At 41.1% G+C, this 23664-nt stretch overlaps 1 protein-coding gene across 6 annotated transcripts in view; it reads right to left on the bottom strand.

Moving 5' to 3' along the window:
* Nucleotides 1-10887: 10887 nt before the first annotated feature.
* The window catches only part of Adgrf5 (adhesion G protein-coupled receptor F5), an 88410-nt gene continuing 75633 nt past the window's right edge, over nt 10888-23664 (bottom strand). For all 6 annotated transcript variants that reach the window (XM_071613333.1, XM_071613331.1, XM_071613334.1 and 3 more), the window contains 8 exons: nt 23054-23209; nt 20799-21007; nt 18679-18858; nt 15532-16926; nt 14242-14283; nt 14094-14153; nt 13216-13300; nt 10888-11374 (listed from right to left, as the gene is read on the bottom strand). In XM_071613333.1, coding sequence (XP_071469434.1) covers nt 11295-11374; nt 13216-13300; nt 14094-14153; nt 14242-14283; nt 15532-16926; nt 18679-18858; nt 20799-21007; nt 23054-23209 — 2207 coding nt within the window. In that variant the 3' untranslated portion in view covers nt 10888-11294. The remainder of the gene's footprint in view (nt 11375-13215; nt 13301-14093; nt 14154-14241; nt 14284-15531; nt 16927-18678; nt 18859-20798; nt 21008-23053; nt 23210-23664) is intronic.

The following is a 23664-nucleotide window of genomic DNA, read 5'->3' as shown; positions in this document are numbered from 1 at the left end:
CATGGGGCAGAGGCATGATATCCTCATTGACCATGCTAGCTCCAGGGCCCAGAAGTGTGCCTGGCTGGTACATTGTGGGAACTCACTAAGTGTCAAATGAATACACCAATAAATGAATGAATAACCGAGGTTGATTCTCATTTCTTTGACTTGACATTCTCATTTCAAATCAGTACATATGATGAAATCCACATGTGTGTATTAGAATAAAATACTAATTTTTCACCAGTTATGATAGTATAATTACTCTTTTTATGTCTTTTTGAAGGGTTTCTTAGTGATAGAGCATTTGCCCAGCATGCATAAAGCTCTGGGTTTCATCCCCAGCAACACACACACACACACACACACACACACACACACACTGTGGGAAGCCCTAAAGAGAACAGCGCCTCATCAATCTTTTTCTTTCTCTAACTCTAAGAAAAGTGTTTTAATAAATTCAGTAAATATATAGTTAATATTTTCTATGTGTCCAGCTTTGTATATATGTATGTGTATTGGGGGCTGAGGATGTTCTTTTTTAGATCTTTTTAAAAAAATAAAAGTATAGTTTACATGCCTTTCATGTATAAAATCATCATATTAACAAACTGAAGGTATTAAGTAGGAGAGAACTTTAAATAATTTTTAGATATACTTTCCATAGTTCCTGAGGAGATAAAATCTAGTTGGGGCAAGAAAGTTCCAAGTTAGATCTAGTAAAAAGAAAAGCTGAGTTTCTCAACACCAATCAACAAAGAACTACCTTTAAAGCTTAATAAAAGATTTCAAGGAGCCTGAGAGGTCCAGGATTCAGGTTACCAGGCTTCCCAAGCATGGACTTTAAGGTAATTCTGTTGAGTTTTAAATGTACTGGAAACAAATATGAAAAATTTAGAAGAATCTCTTTAATGCATAGGTGAGAAAACAGTATGTAGTGGGTGACAAAAGGAGCCCAAAGACAGTGACTCTCAAACTCCAGTTGCAACAATCTTCCCTGCAGCACTGGGTAAATTACAGATGTCAGGGCCCTACCCCAGAGTGTCTAGTTTGGTTGGTCTGAGGTGGGGTCTAAGAATCTGTATTTCTAACAGGTTCCAGGAGCTGCTAATGCTGTTGACCTGCCCACCACACTCTGAGATTCACTGCTTGAACAGGTGGAAATGAGTCTAGAGGCCAGGTGTTCTGATTCAGGCTTGGTTGACCACCTAATAAGCTGTGCCATTTTTGTGAGAAATCACTCAAGCTCTTCTCCATCTTGGTTTGCCAATCTGTCAAGTGGAAATAAGAAGTGACTACCTCTGCCACTCCCAGGGTTGGATAGGAATACAATGAAAGCATCCCTGGTTGGGATTTGCTGGTCTAGTTGGATCAGCCAGTGGGATTGTCTATTAAGTGAGGGAGATCCCAGGACCAGACAGATTCTAGCCCAAGTTTTACCCCCAAAGCAAGTTCACAATGCCTGTTAGAGTTTTGTACTCATAGTTATTTTGGTAATTCTATATCATCCATGCAAAGATTATTTATAGCACCCTTTTATACTAATAATGAACCTTCTGGTATGATGTGACAGAGCAAGATTTGAAGTTTTGCCACAGATGTTTCTGACTTTTGATTAGGATCCTTCAAATACTAACTAAGCGTTGGAGTGCATATTCCTCATCAGAGTCCTCCGAGTTCTGTTTAACCAGCTCCAGGGTGTGGATCACAGTTGCACTGTACACAGGGTAATGTCCACCTTGACTTATCGACAAGCAAATTACCATCCGCAACTTTGTTCTTGAGCCCCTCCCTTCTGGTGAATTATACCATCCATCTTATGGCTTGACAGAGTCTCAGGCACCCTATGTCCAGTTTTCATACTTGAGTAAACAGAAGAGATCCTAGAGAGAACAGCGCCTCATACAGGTCACAGAACCACTGTGACCATAGCAGAATCTATTATTTTTGCTTGGCTGCAGAAAAGCCTAATAAAATCAGTGGTTTGGAGGAGTGCTATGAAATATAGGATAATTTACATCAAGCAGTATGTAAAGATTTTTTTTACTTGTTTTTCTTTATTCCAGATACCATTTAATTTCCAGGTAGTCACCTAACCATGGGTTTATGAACATTGCAAAACAACTTTCCTGTGTTAGTTTTAATACATTCATAATATGTGTTCCCCAAATCTCTAAGCAACATGAATCTTCAAAAGATGTATCATATTTATCCTATGGCTATGAGTACTATTTAGCAAGTTACACACAACCCTAGTAGGTGTGGGATGGGAGACAGCAGGGCCAGATGCTGGTGACCTCTGATGAGCACTTACGGGAAAGAAAATGACACAAAAGATTTGACATGGGTAGAGCAGCCCACGAAGGTGAGAGAGAGAGGGAGGGAGAGACATGGCCTCATCTGGGTTGTGGCTTCCCTTAGGGTCTAGACAAATCTAGGACAATTTGACCCATTTGTGGCTCTCCAGCCCCATGGAAATCAGCAGTAACATTTTAAGATTTTTATCTAGTCAAGAGAATAAAAGGAGAGTGTAAAAGAAGGATCACAAGAAGGGTCTGTGGACACAGTGGAAGGCAGGGGAGAGAGATAGCCCCAGGCAAAAATGGCGGACAGCAGACATATCCCTTTATTTTTTAGGAGTAGAATCCCCAAGTTGAGTTGGTCAAATGTCTCCCCAGAGTATAGCATGCATTCTCCTACTTCCTTTGCAAATAGGTGGGGCCATGTGACCAAGTTTGGCCAATGGAATGGAAACAGAAATGCTGCCTATCAACTTCCAGAAACATTTCTTACAAGAGTCTCAGCATATACCACCTCAGTCCCTTCCTCTGTCCTAATGACTGATAGGGGTATGTGATGGCCAGAGTGGGAGCTGTCATCAGGGGCCATGAGGTGACTCTGGGAAAAGCAGATTTTATATATATATATATATATATTTTTTTTTTCTTTGAACTCCTAAGAACTACATGGAGATATGATGTCTTAAAAGATTTAGGCTGCTTAGCTGCAGATATTTGCACTACAGAAGTAAACCTCTATTTTAAGTCACTGTTATTTTAAATCTTTATTACTCACAGAGAATATAATCCTAACTGAGATGATGGTTTCTGCAGTTTACACATGACTCAGACTAAGCCAGTCACAGAGCCCTACATGGCCATATGTACATATACATACAGGGAAGCAAAGAGTCATTCTTCCTTATTCATCTCTGTCTATGGATCCATAGGCCTCTGGGATGTCTTTCCTCATAGATCTGTCTTGGAATGAAATAAAGAGACAAAGGGAGACAAACCCACAAAAGAAAGAGCAGGAACACTAAGCACCCTACTTGAGCCCCTGAATCCAGCTGTACCTGAAGGTACACCCATCTAGCCCAATTTAGCATCTTCCCCAGTTATAGGAGCTAGTAAGTATCCATTTTTGCTTAAACTCATTTTAGATATGGTTTTGTTGCCTGCAACCAAGGAAACCTTAACTAACACCACAGCTACCCACACAATTCGTCATCTGTGAAGACAGGAAAGAATGAAATTAGTGTGAGGATTAAAAGAAATTGTGTAATATGTAAACTCTCCAAAGCTGACAGATGCAGATAGGGGAAGCTAACCAGGCTCACTCTGTTGTTCTGTGACTTATTCTCTCATTCTGTCTTCGTAATGAGCATACTTTAAACTCAAACCTCAGTCAAGTCATTCTTTAGGATGTCAGGCAACTTTGGGATTATTTTCAAGGACTCTTAACCAGGAATTAGGTGCACAAATGTGAACAGTATATGTATTTTGATTCTGAGGAGATAATTTGTCTAAACATAGGGTTTTTTTTGTGTATATATTTTATTTATATATGCACAATTTTTAAATATATACACAGACTGATACAAAGCAATCATAACCAACTTTATTTAGCAAAAAAATATGTGCCAGATATTATTCTATAAGCTTTATAAGAATTTCCTAGCAATCTGTAAAGCTTGTACTGTAATTATCCCCTTTTACATTGTGGAAATTGAGTCACAAGAGAATCACTTTACCAAGGTCTCAAACTAAGAAGAGATGGACCCACTATCGGGAAGCACACAACCTCCAGAGCCCATGTTCTTAACCACCCTAATATATTCACTAAACAGCCTGTCAATCAATGCTGAAGAGCTACATTTCCCCATGCAAGGTGAAGCAAAGAATTCAGATGATTCAAGTTTCAAATCAGCTGCTGATTTAGTTTGCATATCACAAGGAAAATCATGACTTAGTCAAAATAATCAAGAAGGATGTCTTAATTCTCCACTTGATGTGTTTAAATGCAGCTTCAACATCACACTTCATTTCTGGGAAATGATATTTTTCTCCTCTGTGACATCCAATACTCTAGAATACTTGATAGATCTGTGATAAGAATAAAAATAATGTAACTGGTGGTTGGAACCTCAGGGGGAAATCATCTAAATGAAGACTAAAAATTAAAATGACAAATAGAGTCAAAGTGATCATTTGGGGAGTTGACTAGGTGGCTAATTTGAGATCTACTTTTAATAAAGGAACACAGCAGGAATCCTTGGTTGTTTGTCATAGACTAATAAAGAAAGCAGGCAGATTGTAAAGTTTGCCCAAAACACAGCTCACCTGCCTCTCTGAGAAATGACAAGTGAGATTAACCTTAGAAAAGCCTGAACTCCTCCTCCTGTTCTGCCTTCATAGTTCTCCCTGTCTCATTTTGTGGTCTGGAGACTCTTCCCTCTGTGGAAGCTACTTTTCACAGAGTAACAGCATCAGGTTGCATGGAGAAGCCATAGAGTGAGGTGGTAAGACACGCATACTCCATTATAACTTCTAGATTCTGAACATTTCTGTGCTTACCTTTTTTTTTCCACTTGTAATGGGTGGCTGTAGGACTTAAAGGAGATTTCACACATAAAAATATTTAAAAAGCACTGGGTACATAGTAAAAGCTCAATAAATGTTAGTTAACATTTGTTGTTAACCACTGTTATCAATCATTTTTTTTAGAGAAAATTTAAGTTGCCGTGTACCACTTATACCCAGAGGTATTTGCATATTAAGGTTTGATTCTTTTTGAAATTTTGTGTTCTGTTAAAGGAATCCCAAGGCACATGACATTCTCCCACTCTGGGAAGATATCTGCCTCATTACATAAGGTCAGCTAGTGGCCTCTGCTCCAAGGACCAGCCCTCTCAGCAGCTGGCCATATTTATTTCTCTTGGACCTTCTCAGATGGCACTTTGCAAATTAATGCCCAGAGGCTGCACTAGAAACTTACCATCTGGCCTCAGCTGCAGGCTGGGCTGTCATACAACCCTGGACAGCTGCAGATTCAACATGGATTGCCTGTGAAAATCCTTTCCAACCATGGAATTCAATGGACAAATTAGAAAAGGGAATAGAATCATTCAAGTCAATGTTTTTGTGGCTGCATGTCTTTAGGTCCTATGAACCATGGAAGGTACCCACTTTCCTTCCTCAGACTCTTCTGGCAGCCCATTTAGTATGATGGGACCAGGATTAGGTTATTTCTGGGGATGCTTTTAGCTTTGCTGTTGGTTCCATAAATCAGAGAGTGGAGAAGGAGGAAAGAGCACGAGGGAGGTATTCCACCTAGCATTCCTCAGAAATGTATTCCAGCCTGAAAATTCAGTGTGGACAATGAAAGTACATGACTGGAATGTCCCCTATTTGTTTCTGATTTCCTTTTCCTCTGCAAGAATCATAACATAAAAGTGTTAGGAGATGGAGAGTGAGAATTACTCTTTGGATTTCATTACCCAATAAGTCCTGACCATTTATCTTGTTCAGATGATCCAGGTAACTTAATTGTATGTTGCCCACAGCATATAGCATTCCCAGACCGGACTTCTGCCTCTTCAATGTTCTTTCTACCTGAGCACGGACCACAGAGGAGGTGCCTCCACTATTTGTCCACCAGGTGGCGATAAAGCCTCAAGAGAAGCAGGCTGGTTGTTGGGCTGCCCAGTGATAGAGCCAGCTGTCACTCATTAGCCCAGCTGGAGATTCCTGTCAAGACTATTTCAACCAAGATAGCTAGGAGAGAGCTCCTGGGGGCATGGGAAAATGTTCCCAGTTCCAGGAAAACAAACAAACAAACAAACAAAAACAAAAACAAAACAAAACACAGCAAATGGATGCACAGTTTTCCTCAATTAATCAAAATCAAACATCTCTTTCCACAGCCAAGGTCAGGTTGGCAGGATGTAGAACAGAGGATGGTACTAATCAAAATCGGTTTCTAAGAGGGCAGGGCCAAAAGTCATTCTTGGATTTTGTTGCTTAATGCCATCAGTGGGGTGTAACAGCTATCTTCCCAAGACTTGGCCAATCAGTTCCTGTTGCCTTTCAGGCTGAGAATAAGCCCCACCCTTCTTTTTCTGGGTTGTGTTTAGTCTTTAATGGTTACCAGCATACTTTGCTTGGCTCTGCATTAAAAATAAAACCCCTGGGGTGTGAACAGGCTCACATATCACCTACTCATGTTCCATTTGTGCAGAGGGACCTGTCATGGACACTCTTTTCGAAGTTTATAGGTAAAAGGGAAAGAAGGGTGGTCTATAATCTCACTTGAAAGTAGACAGGATGACGGTATCTCAATCATAGGACACAACAACCAAAATCCCCCTGCCCACTCCCAACATCTAGAAACGGTATTTGGAAATTGAGAACAGGTGTCTGGCCCAGGGTGGGCTTCCATCATTGGAACTTCATATTCACTGCAAGTGGGAAGCTTTGGTAACTTGGTTCCTGCCTCGAATGTGCTAGAGGATGCTCATCTATTGAAGACATGAAGGCTGTATTTTCAGCTGCCAAGAAAAACTCCCACCAAGCCATGCATAAATGTTGAAAGAGACATCTGTTTGTTTCCCAGATGATTAGGTTCTGCAAGCTTTACTGCAAAGACCCTGTTTAAATCCTCAATGAGGTGATGGATCATCACATGCTGGCTCTGAGGGTGGATGGTGTGAGAAAAGACATCAGCCCTGCTGTCCAGTTGAGCTCATCCCAAGCCTGGAAAATGGACAAGATCATTTACTATTTGGGGAATGGGATCAAATTCTGGTTGATGTGGGGAAGCCTGAAACAGCAGCAGCAGCAGCTGTACAAAAAAAAAAAAAAAAAAAAAAAAGCAGCCTATTTGTACAAAGAAAGCTTGAGATCTCATTTGATATTTTATTGTTAAAAACACAGAAAGGAAGCAGCCATTTGCTGGCATACCACTAAGACATGATTTTAAAATCCCAATTCATAATTTTAGAAACCTATGACATCTGACTTTAAAGTCAACAACTTTGAAAAGGTAAGATGCTCTTTCTGTTGTGTTTCAGAGAATACATAAGATAGGTATGTCCACCCTAAACTCCTTCTTTATTCTGGACATTCGGAGAATCAGACTTTTAATGGCCTGAACCACTGGCTTTATCTTCAGGATGCAGAGACGCCATTTGACATCATCCTTATATGCCACAAATGAAATGCGTTCCACCTGCGTGGCATCTCTAGAACCACACTTCCCTTTGTCTTCCTATATGATGTGACTTCTGCTCCACTCACCTGAGAGGTACTCCCCACACCTCCCACCTGCCCTTGCTGGCTGCTCTAATTTTTCTCATCTCTTTGTAACTTTTCTTCTGAAAACTGCCAACGGGGCCTCTCTGAAGTTCTCCACACAAAAGGATTAGACTTCCCACAGTGTTTCTTCATTTCTGGCCTTAGCAACCTACATGCCGAAAACTCCATGGAACATCTATTTACCTCTTTCTTGAAATCAACAATAGGAAATGGGAAGGAAGATGGCAGACATGTGACTCACTGGAGAAATTATTTATGCTGGACTGAGAACATTCCCAGGAAGCATGGCTGTAGTTTATATTAATTGTTCATTGGTGAATGCTTGGACTTTACAATCTCTAAAATGTTAGCCCAGATCTCTTTGCAAGAAACTGCCTTAATGGAAGTTCACTTCAGTTATGGTTTAGATGTTAGGTGTCCCCCGAAAGCTCATGTGGGAGACAGTGCAAGAAAGTTTGGAAGTGAGATGATTAGGTTATAAGAATCTGAACCTAAGCAGTGCATGAATCCCCTAATAGGGATTAACTGGGTGGTAACTGTAGGCAGGTGGGGAGTGGCTGGAGGAGGCGGCTCCTGGGGGTTGTGCCTTTGGGGTACATATTTTATTCCTGTTGAGTGGAGTCTCTGTCGCTGCTTTTTGGTGGCCACGTCCCAACCTGCTTTCTTCTGCCACACCATTCTACCATGACATTCTGCTTCTCCTCAAGCCTCAAGGAATAAAGCCTGCTATCTATGAACTAAGACCTCTGAATCTATGAACCCCCAAATAAACTTTTCCTCCTTAAAATTATTTTCAGGTTTTTTGGTTAAAGCAACAACAACAAAAATGATTAAAACAACTTCATTCAAGAAAGTTTTGGCCCTTGAATTTGACTTACACACTGAGAGATATCAGGAATAGGAAATCACAGGGCACTCTATAAGGTGACCACAGGGCTCGGCTCACCTGACACCAATATCAATATTGACAATATCAGCATTTATGTACCTCCTTCTCTGTTGCTACTAGCCTCTTGTCCTTTCTGCTTGGAAACCAAGCAACCTCAAGGCCAAGAAGGCTCTGGCTTTCATCAGATTCACTGATCCATGGGCCGTTTTCTTCTGTGATTTTGAATTCTATGTTTATTTTAGGGTATTCTTGGGAAAGGCTAGGGTTGATCTATGTATATTGTAGTGGTCAGAAAACCAGAAAAAGTTTCTTCAGTACCTCATTCTCACTGCTCTTCTGGAACTTGGATCCAGTGCTGTGGTCAAATGGTGGAGGTGCATGCCAGCCTGTGTGTGAGTGCAAGTGAGTGTGTGTGTGTGTGTGTATACCAGTGCATGTGTGGGCACATGTGTGCAGGGATGGGTGTGTTGGAAACAAAAGAACGTGCCTCTGCTAACGACTGTAGGCAGAGGGCCAGATCTACACCTGAGGGAATTCCATGGAAAGTTCCTGCCATTATGGAGGTTCCCTTCACAAGGTCAAGCACAGTGATTCCTAAGGGATCTCTACCAAAGCCCATGGAAGTTCAGTGTTTCTTGTTCCCTTGTTGTTTTGAACATGACAGCCACAGCCTCCTCCCAGGGCTGTGGTTCCCCTGATGCCACACTTGCCCAGCTAGCATTGTACTCTAGATGGTCTCAACTTTCCTTGACATTAACTTCAGGAACCAAATCAATAGAGGCTGTTCTTTCTTGATACATCTAATTCTAATTCAGTGGGCCCTGCACCTGAAACTTTGCTTCTGTCTTCTCAGTGCTGAGCTCTACACCAAGGCTGATCATTGCCTGGAGAATGTGGCCTGCATTCTAATAACCATTTTAACCTAATAACCATTTCCTTTAGGGAATTTAAATACTATACCATTCAGTTAAGGCAGGGATGTGACAATTCTGGGGCAAACATGGGAAAAGATGTCTATGGCATTTGTAAATATGTAGAAATTGAGTTCATTGACTTTAACCATTATTTAGGACCCTATTCTTCTGTTCTGTGAATAAGAGAGAGGCAGAGGTAGAATTCAAAAATTAAAAGTAATAGGAAGAGATTTTAAAGGGTGAAACTATTAATGTAAAACTCTTTCAAGCCTTATTAAAAATAAAAAGGTGGTGGTGGGGGTTGTTCACTCTCAGGCTCTCTTGGTCCATCTTCCTGACAATAGTGCCCCATTTCTGTTCCCAGTCCTTATGAAGACTTCACTACCCACTGTCCTGAGTAGCCCCATGTTCCTCTTCCACTCCCTTTGGGATCAGAGTTGGATCTGGAATATTTGGGCTAATATATCTACAGTCCACGGTGAACTCTAATATGGATACAGTTTAATAAATATTTGTATTTTGATGAAATTCACACATACAGACAACATACACACAAATAATTCATGAACAATCAAATCCTTGGAAAAAGTTTTGCCATTTGCTCATCAAGGTAAAGTGTCATTAAGAACACAAAATAGCCCTCTGTAAATTTTTTCACTGGAAGCTTTCCAAGTGGTTGTAATAAGTACAAGCTGAACCATAAAAAAACTCTTAATGTATATTGGTCTGGGAACTGAAAGAAATACTACACAAAAAATTATACAGCACACCAAGGGCCATCAAATGCTTAGTAAGAACAATAATAGTAATGTACAATGCCAGAAGAATATTAAAATCTATTCTACAATGCACAGAGAAGAAGTACCTGGTTAAAGCTGTTACAAATAAGACAGTTGGACTCCATTTTCAGTGCAATATGTCACATTTGTCAATGGTTGGTTATAAAAATATAGGGTTTTTTTTTGTTTTTAAAATGTATGCTAAAATGAAACAAAAGACTTTTTTCAATAAACTTAAAACTTTAGTCAGCAGTGGGATCTACTTGGATCTGACGAGGACCTGCAGTCATACTTTCTCTGCATGTTCATTCCTTAGGTTTGACCTTGACACACAAAGGAATCCACCCATGTCTATTTTAGGAGAATCATGTCCCCCTAGGTGCATTGCTTGTAAATATCATTATCCACTTGAAAGCATCCCAATGATGTGATTTCTTATTTTTCCACTGTCTTTTTCCCCACTTCGTAACTAGGAAAATATCAGGAAGATATCAAGCTCATTCCCCTCGTCTTACTTTCAGTGTCCATTTTGAGTCTTTTTTTTTAACCTCTCAGTGTTGAAATATCTGAGTGATTACATTAGATCATTACTATGAAAATCTTAAAATATGGTCCTTAATGTTGTTTTTTTCCCTCCTCCTTCTTTTTTCTTTTTCTTTCTCCTTCCTTCCTCTCTCCCTCCCTCCTTCCTTCCCTTCCTCCCCCCCTCCCTCCCTCCCTCCCTTCCTTCCTTCCTTCCTAGAATTTGATGAAGTATTTCCTTGGTACTAGCTTCCTTCCTATTATTTCAGTCAAAGCTTATCTTTGTAGCCAATAGCAAAAAGTGAAAATGTCTCTACAAAATTCTATTTTACAATATAGACAGAGAAGTTGGGCCTGAGGGATTTGAGTTTCACTTAAATACTATACACACCTGACATCACACAAGGGATGGGGGTGGGGAGCAAAAATAAACATAACCATTACTTTTATCTGTCTTTACAAAAGAAAGGTTCTTTTCTAGTGGAAAAGACTCTTCAGCATCTGCTCCCAGAAGCCTGCAGAGAGAACACTTCACCCATAGCTTTAAAAGGGTCTCTTGCTCAGATCACGTCCACCAGTTCCAAGAGGTCGTGTGGGTTGGATTTTTCTGTTCTTAGTTGAGCAATGAATAAGCACTGGATGAGTTTTCCAGGGAGGAGCTGGTTGTTTCTGGGGTGGAGACATTGTACGTTCCTGGAAAACAGAGTTGTTGCTCAGCCTCACAGATAAGCCTTCATCAACTCTGGGGTGTGACCATCTCCTAACGGACCGAGGGGAGCTCTAATCCAGGAGCTGGTAAGCTCAGCCATGCCTGGAAACCAACCCATGCCTGCCCTCCTCCCCAGCCCAGGAGTGCCAATCAACACACGCAGAAGAGCTGCCGTTCTCAAGCATGCATGGCAGCCGACAAGCACTAACTACTTCACAACACACCAGCAGCCAGATTTCTACAAAGGAGAGGACAGGGAGATCTCAACGTGGGCAGCCTCTCCACATGCCACCACATGCATGGGCCTGGGGACATTTGCATGAGGGAGCCTCCCTGGTCCCCTTGATTATGGTGACTTGGGGAAGCTCTTGGAAGGAACCAGGAGGCTGAGCTAAAGGTGAAGGTTTGTAAAGGGAGGGAAAAGGAAAGAAAGGGGATATTATAAGGGAAGAAAAAGCAAGACCCAGAAGAAACAGAAACCAGGGCCAACAAAAGTGTCGAGAACCAGCATCAGGGAGGGCAGCACTGGAGCAGCGGCACAGCCTCGAGTGGGCAGATGGAGGGCACCGTGCTGAGGAAGAGTGGGGAGTGTGTGTTGGGCAAAGGAAGGGTCAGAGTGTCCACCCTACCATCAGTTTCGTGAACTGCCACTGCTAACAAGGTTTCCGTCTTTGCCTGGGGGGACCTTTGGGGCTGCTGACAACATAAACCAAAGTTACAGTGATTATGCACCCTCCAAATGGGACAAAGTGGAGCTGATGACCCTTGAGAGACTATCCAGTGGCAATGACCAGAATATCAAGGCCTCATTCTCCAAGAACAGAGCCCACACCCAGTGTTTATCTGACTGATTCAGAAACAAAAAATCCATTTCACTGGCCTTACATAGTGCATCACATTCTGACCGGATGGAATAATTTAATAGAGTTTTCATTATTTTCACTTTAATGCCAATGGTTAACACACTCCCTGAAAGCTCCATCATTTCCCAACAGGTCAAATTAGTGCCTTTCAAAATGAAAAGGTCTGTCAGTTTCATGAGTAATTCATCAAATCGAAGCTGAAAACACTAAGTCCTCTGGAGATTCGGCAATGATAGGCATAGTCAAAATATACTTTTACACGAAAAGCTTGGTTTGGGAATCTTGAGACACTTGTGAACTCTGCATTGGTAAGATCTATTCAGTTCAAAAAAGATGGCAGGAATTTTGGTGCTTATTTTCCTGTTGGGGACATTGGCATGGTATTTAATTGACCAGAATAGCTGAGACCATTGCTCCAAGTCTTTAATACTATTTATTTCATACCTGCAAGATGGAAATTTTAACTGTATTTCTAATAGAATAGCTAACTTAGATAGTCCCTCACAGATATGCACAGTTTCATAAGTGTCGATGTATAAGACAAGCATATTCTATAAGGGGAAAAACAAACCCTAGAATGGAATCCTATAGTCAGATTTTGCAAGTATAATCTTTGCTGCACCACAGCACAAGACCAGGACTATCTACTTTGACAAGAGCATCCAATTACAGGTCCCACTTTGTGCCAATGATTTGCTGGACAGCCCTCTGAGCCTAGTCAAGATTTTCTTAATATTATTCTTCATGAGTTATTATTTGTTATTATTATTAAAGAGAGTCGCTCTTTGTACCAACCTCCTCATGACTGGTGAAAACGTAAGCAAGTTGCTACATTTAACTTCTATCTTAGATGAGGTTATTTCAGATAATGTCATGAAGTGTAGGGTGGAATAATAGGGGGTTCCCCATCAGAGCAAATTTTTTTATGGTCAACCAGGGAACACCCAGAAGTCACTACGTACCTGTTTTACCAAAAAGGTTGTTAAATCTTCTTGATATTGGAGAACTCATAGAAAACACAGGTGTAGATGAACCTATGGATGTTGACTACGAGAGAAGAAAAAGACAATCACAAAGCAAATTTATTAGACCAGGACTACTTGACCTCTTGAGGGACTGCTTTGCTGCCCCATAGCCGTTCAATTTCCTGCATTTTTAGTTCCACCTCCTTGGACCACATGGAGACAATGGAATTTTATCATCAGTATTAAAAAAATACAGATGATTTGAATCATATTCTTCCTCCATCCTTCTTTTCCTTCCTTCCTTCACTCCATTCCTTCCTCCCTCTTTTCTTTCTCTCTCTCTCTCTCTCTTTCTTTTTCTGCTGGTGATCAAATCTAGGCCCTCCTGCCTACTAAATATGCACTTTACCACCAGACTATACCCCACCTAAAAAATGTTTTGTTGTTTGGTAGGATTTTCTATCTTCTGATAAGTGCATGTAGTCAAATGTATTCAAGGACAACACTAATATTTCAAAATGAACTATAGAAAATTCTGTCCATTATTATTCCTCAAATTGTTTTCTCTAATGCTTTGAATTCCCCCTAGAAAATTGCTTTGCATTGAAAGTTTGATTTTGATCTTAAGTTTATCTCATCTGTCATTAAACGCTGACTTAAAGATGCGAAGAAGCATCTTTGTGGTAGTGGCATGGCTGTGTTCGATAGGCAGAATGTGGTGAAATGCAAAAGCAACTAGTTATGGAGGCAAAGGGGTTTGCATTTAGCTCCATTGACCAAAATCCCAAGGTAGAGATTCTGAACACTCCACTTCATCCTTACCAGTTGGAGTACGTGAGGATACAGAGTGGAAAGTCTAAAGGGTGAGGGCTTACCTTTGAGTGCTGAGAAGACCACCTTGACAATGAAAACTTGTTCAGCAAAGATTCCTGTACCTGCATTGTTGAAAAGAAGCCCAGTCAGCTCAACATGCCACCAGTACTTTAGACTTCTCTATGAGGTGAAAACTGTCATTGATCCTACCTTCTGATCCCAGAGGCATCCAAAGAGTAAAATGAATAATCCCTGGGGAAAGAATTAAGAGAAGTAAATTTTAATCATATTCTATTGTCCAGTGAAACAAGAAGTCGTATTAACCTAGTGCTAACTGCGGTACTTCTTTCCCCATCTGTGTTTGTAGAATTAATCTAGGACATGACAATGTTAAAAGGGATTTTATTGGTGCACACTAAGGTACCCTTCATGTTGTGATACTGGGAGAATGTTTTCTATTTTCTGTAATTGTGAACTAAATATCCTACTAGTTATGCTATTAAATAAAGCCCTGTGTCTATATTACTCACCTAACCTTCCGGGCTGTGATGATAATCTGGGGCATGAGGAAAGATCATTAGCTTCTTCTAACAGAGGGATACCTTGAAGGTCACTGGATAAGAACCTATGACTCAGAGCCACAGGCGCAGGAGCAGAAGTTAGGTTCCTATGGTCATGTCACAGGCATCTGGGAGCAACCTCTCAACTTCACCTCTTCCCCTCACCAGCTCTTAGGGACCTGCATCCTTTGGGCAGGTATTTCCTTATCTTTAACCCCCCGCACCCCACTTATTGGGAGAAGCAGAATTAATCCCTCCCTTCCCCATGCACCAAAGGGGCTTGTTTATACTTCTGTCGGAGCTCTTCTAACACTGTTACCATTAGGTGCTACAGGAGAGTGGAGATGTCTTTCCATTTTAATATAATCAAGCAGATTGTGTAGCACGCCTAGGGCATTCGTTGCCTCATTCTTCAACAAAATATTTTCAGAGAAATTATGTGATACATAGCACTGATTTCATTCAAATGGCTTTTGAGAGCCTACTGTGGGCCAAGTTCTTTATTAGGAACAAGGAATTTGGTGATGAAAAAGGAAGATGTGCACAGAGCTCACTGATGTTTCCTGAGACTAACTGGAGACATGACTTGGCTTAATTATTTTCACTTAAGAGATAATAGACTGCACCAAAGTAATCTTGGACAAATAGCAACATCCAGTTTATGGAAGTGACTTCCCTCCTGCTTGCATTATCAGGGCATTTGGAAGAGACTGGCACATGCAACCAAGTTATGATGCAGGTGATAAGAGGTACAAGGTTCCATGGGAGCAAAGGAAGGTGTCCTTTTCTATCTCATTGAGTTTTTATATTACTGCTACTTAGGGCTAAGCATTTCTCTGCATTAAAATCCTTCCCCATTCCTACTCCTGTTTATGTTTCTATCATTAGTTTGTCCCACAGGAACAGAAATTTCCTGAGAGCCCTGCACAGCAGAACTTACCTGGAAGGCATTGAGGAGGGTAAATATGATATGGAAGACGGCATTGCTCCCCTGGAACACAGTGGCAAGACCAAAACCCCAAGTGAGCCCTAAGAGTGGCGTGAGGACACCAATGCTCTTGCTGATCTGGAACAGGCTGCTCCTCTCCTGTTTGCTTGGCTTGTCTCCAATGGAAGGCCTCAGGATCTTGGTGATGACCACAACTGTGATGGTCACGTTCACCACCACAATGATCAGTGCTGGGATTACAAAGGCCAGCAGGGCCTTGGTGTCGTCCCAGTTGAGCCAACAGGCATTCTTCCTCGTATAGACTTCCTGAGGCTGGGTAGCCCCCACGGTGATGACTGAGATGACCAGGGGGCAGCCATAGCCTAGAGAAAAGGCAATAGCCTTCTGAACGGACTTGCTGGCATCATGCAGAATGAAAACCAGGCGATAGAAGAGCATGAGGCCTAGTGTCAGCATCCAGAAGAAGACACTGAGGTAGAAGAAGTGGATAAAGAAGGTGGCAGCCACACAGGCCGTCTCGCTCAGTGGGTATTGATGGTCGTGGATGGCAGCGGCCACAATAAACCAGGTGTCAGCAATGAGTAGGGAGGTGGCGATGTTCACTATGCAGGTGTGGCGCATGTAGGAAGTCCGGTTCTTGGTCACCGATTTCCACACCATAGCTTCCACAACCAGACAGGCCGCTAAGCTCAAGATGGAAAAGCCCAGCCCAATGTAAGAGATGATATCTAATAGTATTTTCAGGAGAGAACCAGGGTCTGGGGAGTCAGGGGACATGAGGATGGAGAACGATGTCAGGTGGTCACAGGTACAGGACACACTGTCCCCTTTGACTTCTTTCACCCGGCACCCACTGCTATCCCACCCGCCAGTGGAGTTGGCGAGACTGAAGTTCCAGAAGACACACTGGGGACTCCCTCCTGAGCGATGGTTGCTTTTAAAAGTCATGGAAATCCTGAATGGCTTGGTTAGATTGTGGCTGAGGGTGGTTGTCATCACCAAGCTGTTTGCAAAATTTTTTTTCTGAATATCCTGAGCAAGGATAGCATGGAGTGTTGGGAAAGCCACCGTGACAATAGATGAATCCGGCTGCAAGTGTCCCAGCTGGCACTCATCAATGGCCACGTTGCCCCAGAGGTCAGAGTCTGCAAAAATAAAATTCTGTTGGTAGATATTCGTCTGGCCAGATTTTATCACCATGCTCTTCATCTGTACATTGGGGTGGGAGAGGAACGATGGGGTGTTATCTCCAGATTGTAAGGCTTGGGAAAACCTTTCCACTGAGTACAGTAGCTGGGAGCTCTGGTTGGTCTTCTGCTGCTGTAAAACCTTCCAGGTGCTCAAGACAGACTTACTGAGGATGATGTTCACAGTAGACAGCACATCCTGTAAGGGACACATGTGGAGTCAAACCAAGGAAATTCTTATAAACATGAAAGTTACAAACATGACATCTCCCTGGAAATTGGTTGAGTGGGTACAAATAAGAGAGAAAGAGAAGAGAAAAATGAGACATTGCAGGCAGAGAGGATCAGCGACCTGCCTTCTGATGACAGAGGTGAGGTGGTTAGGAGACTGTGGGACTTTGCCAACCATTTAGATATAGTGACTGTGAAAGCCACCTTCCCACCACTTACAAAGGCCCATTCAGCAGACTGACAGAGGTATTTATTGTTTGGTTTGGTTTTATATTATCTGAAGCCTGTAAAGATATTTTGGTGGGTGGCATGTCCCCAGCAAAAGAAAGTATCTGAGGAACCCCTCAAACCCTAAGCATCAAATGAGCTCTGAGGGTGCCGTCAAAAGCATCTATGTTTTCTGTAAACAATTTGGTTTTTCTCTCATAAACTTGGGCTTGTCATTTTTCATCCATTCTCCCCTAAAAAAAAAAAAAAAAGTAATTTCTCTTCCTCTCTTGCCTCATCTGTCCTCTGGAAGTCTGAGCCCCATAGTGGGGTGAAGAGTGGCCTCCAAAAATACTATAATACCTAAACACTGTGAAGGGCTAAGGATTATTTCCTCTTATTTGGGCAAATAGTCTTTGTAGATGTAATTAAGTGAATATCCATCCCACATTTCCTGAGTGGGCCTGACTCCAATGCCAAGAGACAGAAAGGAAGTAGACTAATGGAGAAGGGGGGAAGGCACATGAAGCAGACTGAGACACATGTGAGCCAAAAAAAAAAAACCAAACAACAGAAGCTGGAGGAGGCAAGGGAGGTTCTATTCCAGACCCATGGAGGGAGCCTGGCCTTGGGGACATTTTGATCTCAGACTTCTAGCTTCCAGAACTGTGACAGAATACATTTTTGTCATTGTAAGCTACTCAGTTTGTGGTAATTTATTACAGTAGCCCCAGAAAATTTATATAACTTGGACCTTGTTACCTAGTTTCTTGGAAGTTGGCCTTTTGTTGGTTTGGCCATTAAGAGGCATTGGCAGGTGATGGGCAGATGGGGGAAGAGAGAAGGAGAAATTTTTTATTCCCCCATTTACCCTCCAACACCGCTGCTACTCAGCACATCTTTGGTAATAGCTATGGCCTTCCAGGATTGTAGGTCCTGCTAAGAGGTCTCTCCTCTCTACTTTCTCTTCTTTCCCTGGGAGTATAAATGTTTTATAAATGTTGCTGGTCTCTGAATGCCTCACCACCTATTGACTGATTGGTTGATTGACGGATAAGTTGATTGAATTTACTTTGGCTTATTGCTGTGTTTCTTCATTAAAGTCTCTTCATTTGAACTCTTGTGAGTGAACTCTCTTTTCTCCCCATATTTGGATTGTTTCAAAGTTCATGGTTAATGCTAGACCTCTGAATCCTTCCTTGTACATATTCTGAAAACCTTTAACTCCTAATTTTCCTGGAAAGCAGATAAGAATTCATACTATATGAGTAAAGAAACCAGAAGAGAGATTCATAAGTAAATCTTCTTAAGGCCTCCAAATGAATACCAGAAACACTCTGTGATTCTTAAAAGCCATGGCTGGCAGAGCATGTCATGCAACTCTAATATTCAAGTCATTTCTCTGGAAGAGACAGAGAAGAAGCTGCACTGGGGAGAAATTTCATTTCCTAAACAGAGTCCTGAGGGGTAAGAAGGTTAAAATTCCAAAGATCTGCAAGATAGACAATCTTACCTTCATCATCTCTGGATTCACTTGGGTTGGAACTGTTGAAAGCAAATCAAGGATGTTAATAATGGCTCCCAGGCTCCCTGGTGATGAGCTGATTTCCTGTTCCTCCTTGCCTGTGCTAGTAGAAAGATCCTTTAGGTAGGCAGGGAGCTTTTCATCCTGAGAGGGGCTCTTGATCAAAGCCTAGTAAAACAAAAGCCAAAACCAATAATAAACCTGTTAATGAGATCCCACTGATCATTCATGGCAAAATCTCCCAAAGCTGTAGTTTTTTATTTTTGTTTTTCTCCACACCCAGAAGTGTAAGTATGTCCCATAAGATATCCTTATTTTAGTACTTCTTATTTATTTCATCTCTGACAACAATAATTTAATCTTCTTTATCTTACTTATTTAACTTAAATACTTATTTTAGGGATGCTTTACTTCTTAAACTCTCTGTGTGTACTCTTTAGAATGGACTAAGACTTTATACCTCACACACAGAAAGGGAAAAATTAAAACATGTGTCAAGCTAAAAACTAGTGAGGAACAAAAGAGAGACTTGATTGCTAGAAAACTAATAGGGAATAAAATTATCACTTGGATATCTTCATAGACGAGCATTTGCCAGCTTTTATTTTTCTCTGCATCACCTGCTCTGCTGACCATTAAGGTGACTGCCCATTCCTGTTTTCTTGGAGCAGTTCTGTTTCTATCTGTTCTCCCAGTGGAAGGATTCTCAGATTATGTCACATATCTGTAATGATCACAATTCAGATTTTTAACTCAAGCTCCTACTTATGTTTTCTAAGAAGACTTTGATGAGTGTGCCTTCCTATGAATACATATTTTTTATTTCACCTGCCTTACACCTGTGACATCTCTTCTCCTATCTTGTGTTTCAATTCTAATACCTCTTCAATTAAATTATAATATCTTTAACAGCATGGGCCATATGTTATATTTCTATTCTATTCTTCTATTATTCCATAATTCCTAACGTAGCACAAGTTGTATATCTTGACATATAATTTATATGCTTAATGAATAAATTAGGTGGAGCATGATAGATCAGTATGGCCCTTTTCCGTTGAAAATATACAGAGAATTTGAACTAGGATAATTGAGTTCAAATTATAAGTTCTATCTTTCTTGATTACAATAAATTATATCTCTCAGGCTTTATCCATCAAGGCCCAACACAAATGCTACATTTTTCAAGCAGAACTCCCTGATTTATTTTGCTGAAAATTACCTTGTATATAATTACTCAAATGCATTATACTCTTTATCAAATGGGAGGCCAAGTTCTAACTTGACCTCTCTATCTTGATAGCACCTATAATAACACTTTGAACATAGTAGGTATTTTAATCATTTTGGTATAAGAGGTAAGAAGGATGATAATTTAATAAGACACAAATCAGTATTCTCCCTCTTTCTCCATTCTTCTTTCTCCAGAAGATTTGAACTTGTTGTTCAAAAGATGTCACCATTCACTATAATCCACTAGTTATAGCTCAGGTATTTATTTGCTGTACTTCGTGGAGTTTTTAGGAGTCTCTAACTTACAACAGACTAGAGATGGGAGCAACATTTATTTATTTATTTTTTTTTTTTGAGAAGATGAAGAGAATTTCCTCTAGTTACATAGCAGTAGTCTTTGTTCATGTTAAGAGAGGTGGATTGGTCCTTTCAGCAGTATAAGAACCTCTAAGGATTGAGGAAAGCTCAGACCAGCAAAAGCATAAATCCCGACTACATTTTATTAAATCTTATTTTTTACATTACTCCTTTTTTCTGAAAAGACTATAGCTATTAGATTTCCAAATTATTCAAATGAAATAAAATAGAGTATAATACCAGCACCTCTTGCAGATATTGGGCACAAGGTCCTGAGAAGTCACCGTTAAGTTTATCTGGCTGGTTCTAGTGCAGCACACACAATTTTTGCCTTCGTATTTGAATTTAAACATTTCAAAGCATCTCTAGGGTTACATCTTCTTTGAGAGTAGACAAATGAAAGTAGCTTTTGGAGCAACACAAAAACATCCCAAGGCCATTTTCCTGAGAGCTGAGAAATCTGATGAGCCAGACAGATGTCCCTAGCAAGAGCTCAGAGTCAAGGGTTTGAAGCTCACCTTGGCCAACTGGAGCAGGCTATTTATTGGGGCAGAGATGCAGTCTTTTCTCTTCACCTTCCACCTCGAGCCTGCACAGATGTAAGTGATGGTCCCTCCAATGGTACGGTCAGGGCTGCTGGGAACGTTGGAGAACTGGCATAGCTTCTGGATGACCTTTCCTGGATGCCCGACACCTATTGTGGGATCCCGGCATGTGATATTCTTCTCTGCATTGGAAACACAGGAATAAAAGGAACAATTGAAAGAAGAAGAGAAAAACAGTGGAAATAGGGTCCAGCTGATAGAATTGTGATGTTTGAAGTCACATCTCTCTTTACTTACAGTGACTTTTTCAGAGTTTACTCAGTTTCTTAATTTTGTTCTTGATTGTCCAAAGCCCCTCTCTGCTTCCCATACAAATCTGTCTTTTGTAACCTAAGATTGCATTTCCTAACAGAATTGATTATCTCTATGCCTCACCCACACCTCCCATTCCCAGCCAGCTTCTCTTTGCTGTTGGGAAAATCTAAACCATGGAAAATGGGCTCTTCTCCCAATGAGAGGTGCCCCCTTTACCAGGAATCTTAAGGATGTAATGCCTTAATATAGGGATTATCAATGTTGGCATGTTAGAATCACTTGGAAGCTTTGGATATTGCTGGTGTTCAGGCTCAAGTCCACCAGAATTTCTAGGCAGAAAGTCCAGTTTCAGCAGTGCTTTATGCTTCCCTGGTCAGTGGCAGCCAAGGTTGAGAAGCACCACTGTAGTTCAAAAATGTAATTAACAGCTGGGTGCAATGGTGCATGCCTATAATCCCAGTGGTTTGGGAGGCTGAGGCAGGAGGATTGAGAGTTCAAAGAAAGCCTCAGCAAAAGCAAGGTACTAAGCAACTCAGTGAGATCTTGTCTCTAAAGAAAATACAAAATAGGGCTGAGGATGTGGCTCAGTGGTTGAGTGCCCTTGAGTTCAATCCTCAGCAGTGCGGCACCCCCCCCCCCCCCCCCCGCCCCCGCTAAAATGTAATTAACAGTAGGAATTCCAGGCATCCATGACCTGAATATTCTAAGCAATGGGTTTAATAAGCATTTGTTCCTTCTGGTTTCCCTTAAAGGTGACTCTATTTCAACTCCGCTCATGAGGAGAAAATAATGAGAAAATTACATTTGTTGCAGAATTTCTTAATTTCTAAGGGATCTTGACTCTGATGAGTAGAATCCTCCCTTGTCCACAGTTTTTGTTTAGTTAATGAATATTGAAATCTCACCCATTGTATAAAATCTTGAAATAAATAAGTAATTATCTATTCCAGGAAAAAAAAAAAAAGAAGTGGAAATCAATTTGGTATGAAGAAAGAGAACAAAGATAAGTAGATAAAACACGTTGGTTGTGATGGGGAGACAATGAAAAGGACTGTGCTTTGAGGGTCAGTTGACAGTGACTCAGAGGAACATGAAATGCTAATTTGCTTCCCTATATGGTTGTCCAGGGCCCAGTGACCAATAATACAACTGAGAACGATCACAAATCATTCTGTCAACTCAAACAAACTTAGTGATAGAACCTTGTGTCCTTTGTACATCAGGGGTCCTGCTACTGGGAAGAATTATGAGGCAGGGGGATAGATAGAGGAGCTGCCCAGGATTATCACAGATCTCCTTGCCTCTCTGTTGACTGAGGGTGAACTTTCAGCATGGGCTATTATAGAAATGCCTCCACAGATCATCACTTTGTATCTCAAAGATATTTTGCAGAGGCATATTGACAGTGCTGACAATGGATGGGAAAGGCAGTTGCCTGTTCTTTACATTAATTCTTCCCATGTGGCTGTGTCACACTCCCTTTGATGAAAGCTCAAAGGAATCTCAAGCGCACACAGATTCTGCCCACTCTTATCTGACCGGTGAACTACCTGGTGGCCTCCCATGCTCAGCTGAAGAGTGATTTCATCTGAGAGGCTTTCCTGATCACTTTCTCCCCACCTGCCAGCAGCAGAGTTAAACCAGGTGACCCTTCTGACCACTCACAATAGGCTTAGATTTGCACATACCCAATGTATGTGACATTTTTTTAACTGTATCTGTCTAGCTTTCCCCTAGGCCTGAGGCCAGAAAACATGACTTATTTCTCTTCAAATATACCATGGTTAGCCCACAGCTTGCCACAAGAAAAGTGTTTGACATATATTTACTGAATGTATGAATGAGGAAGCGAATGAATAAATGAGTCCCTGCTCTTGACTCTAACATTTTAAAGTAATGTGAAAGGCACTTACCAGGAACCAGAGAGAGCTTCATGGATGGGCTCTGGACTGAATTATTAGCAGCATTGGTAAAGTGACAAAACACATCAACATTTCTTGAACACGAGGAAACTGAGCTTGTGTTGAAACTGTATTTGTAGCACACTTGTTTCCCATTAACTTCTTTTGCTAGAGAGAGGAATGATTGAGAGCATGAAGTCACAACATGAGCATCCAAAACATACATATTATCAAGGTGATTCAATGTGAAGAAACCTGTCAAATATTTCTCCAGAGTGTGTAACATTCATTTTTAATGCATTTTTACATATTTCCATAAAGATGATCTCTGTTTCCCAGAAGTAAGCCTGCATTTGCATATGTGCCAACCAGAAGTTTGCTTCTGCCATTCATAAATCCAAATCTGTGCCCATATGTTTTTGATGGTCACAATCATGCTTTTTCAGCATCCCTCTAATCTTTCTACTACCTACCATCATGCTCTGTGCATTTTTCCTATTCTGTATTTACGATGTAGTGTTTTAATCAGCTCTTTGTGGATCTTTCTTTTCCATAACTCATATATTTTATAGAGAAGACCCTTGGTCTTATTTATCTTTGGATCTCCCAGTACTTAGCTCTCT

Source organism: Marmota flaviventris, chromosome 6 (genome assembly GCF_047511675.1).
Source record: "Marmota flaviventris isolate mMarFla1 chromosome 6, mMarFla1.hap1, whole genome shotgun sequence".
In the NCBI taxonomy this organism is placed as follows: Eukaryota; Metazoa; Chordata; class Mammalia; order Rodentia; family Sciuridae; genus Marmota; species Marmota flaviventris.
Note: the sequence above shows the minus strand (reverse complement) of the source record. Positions and strands in the feature narration are given on the sequence as shown.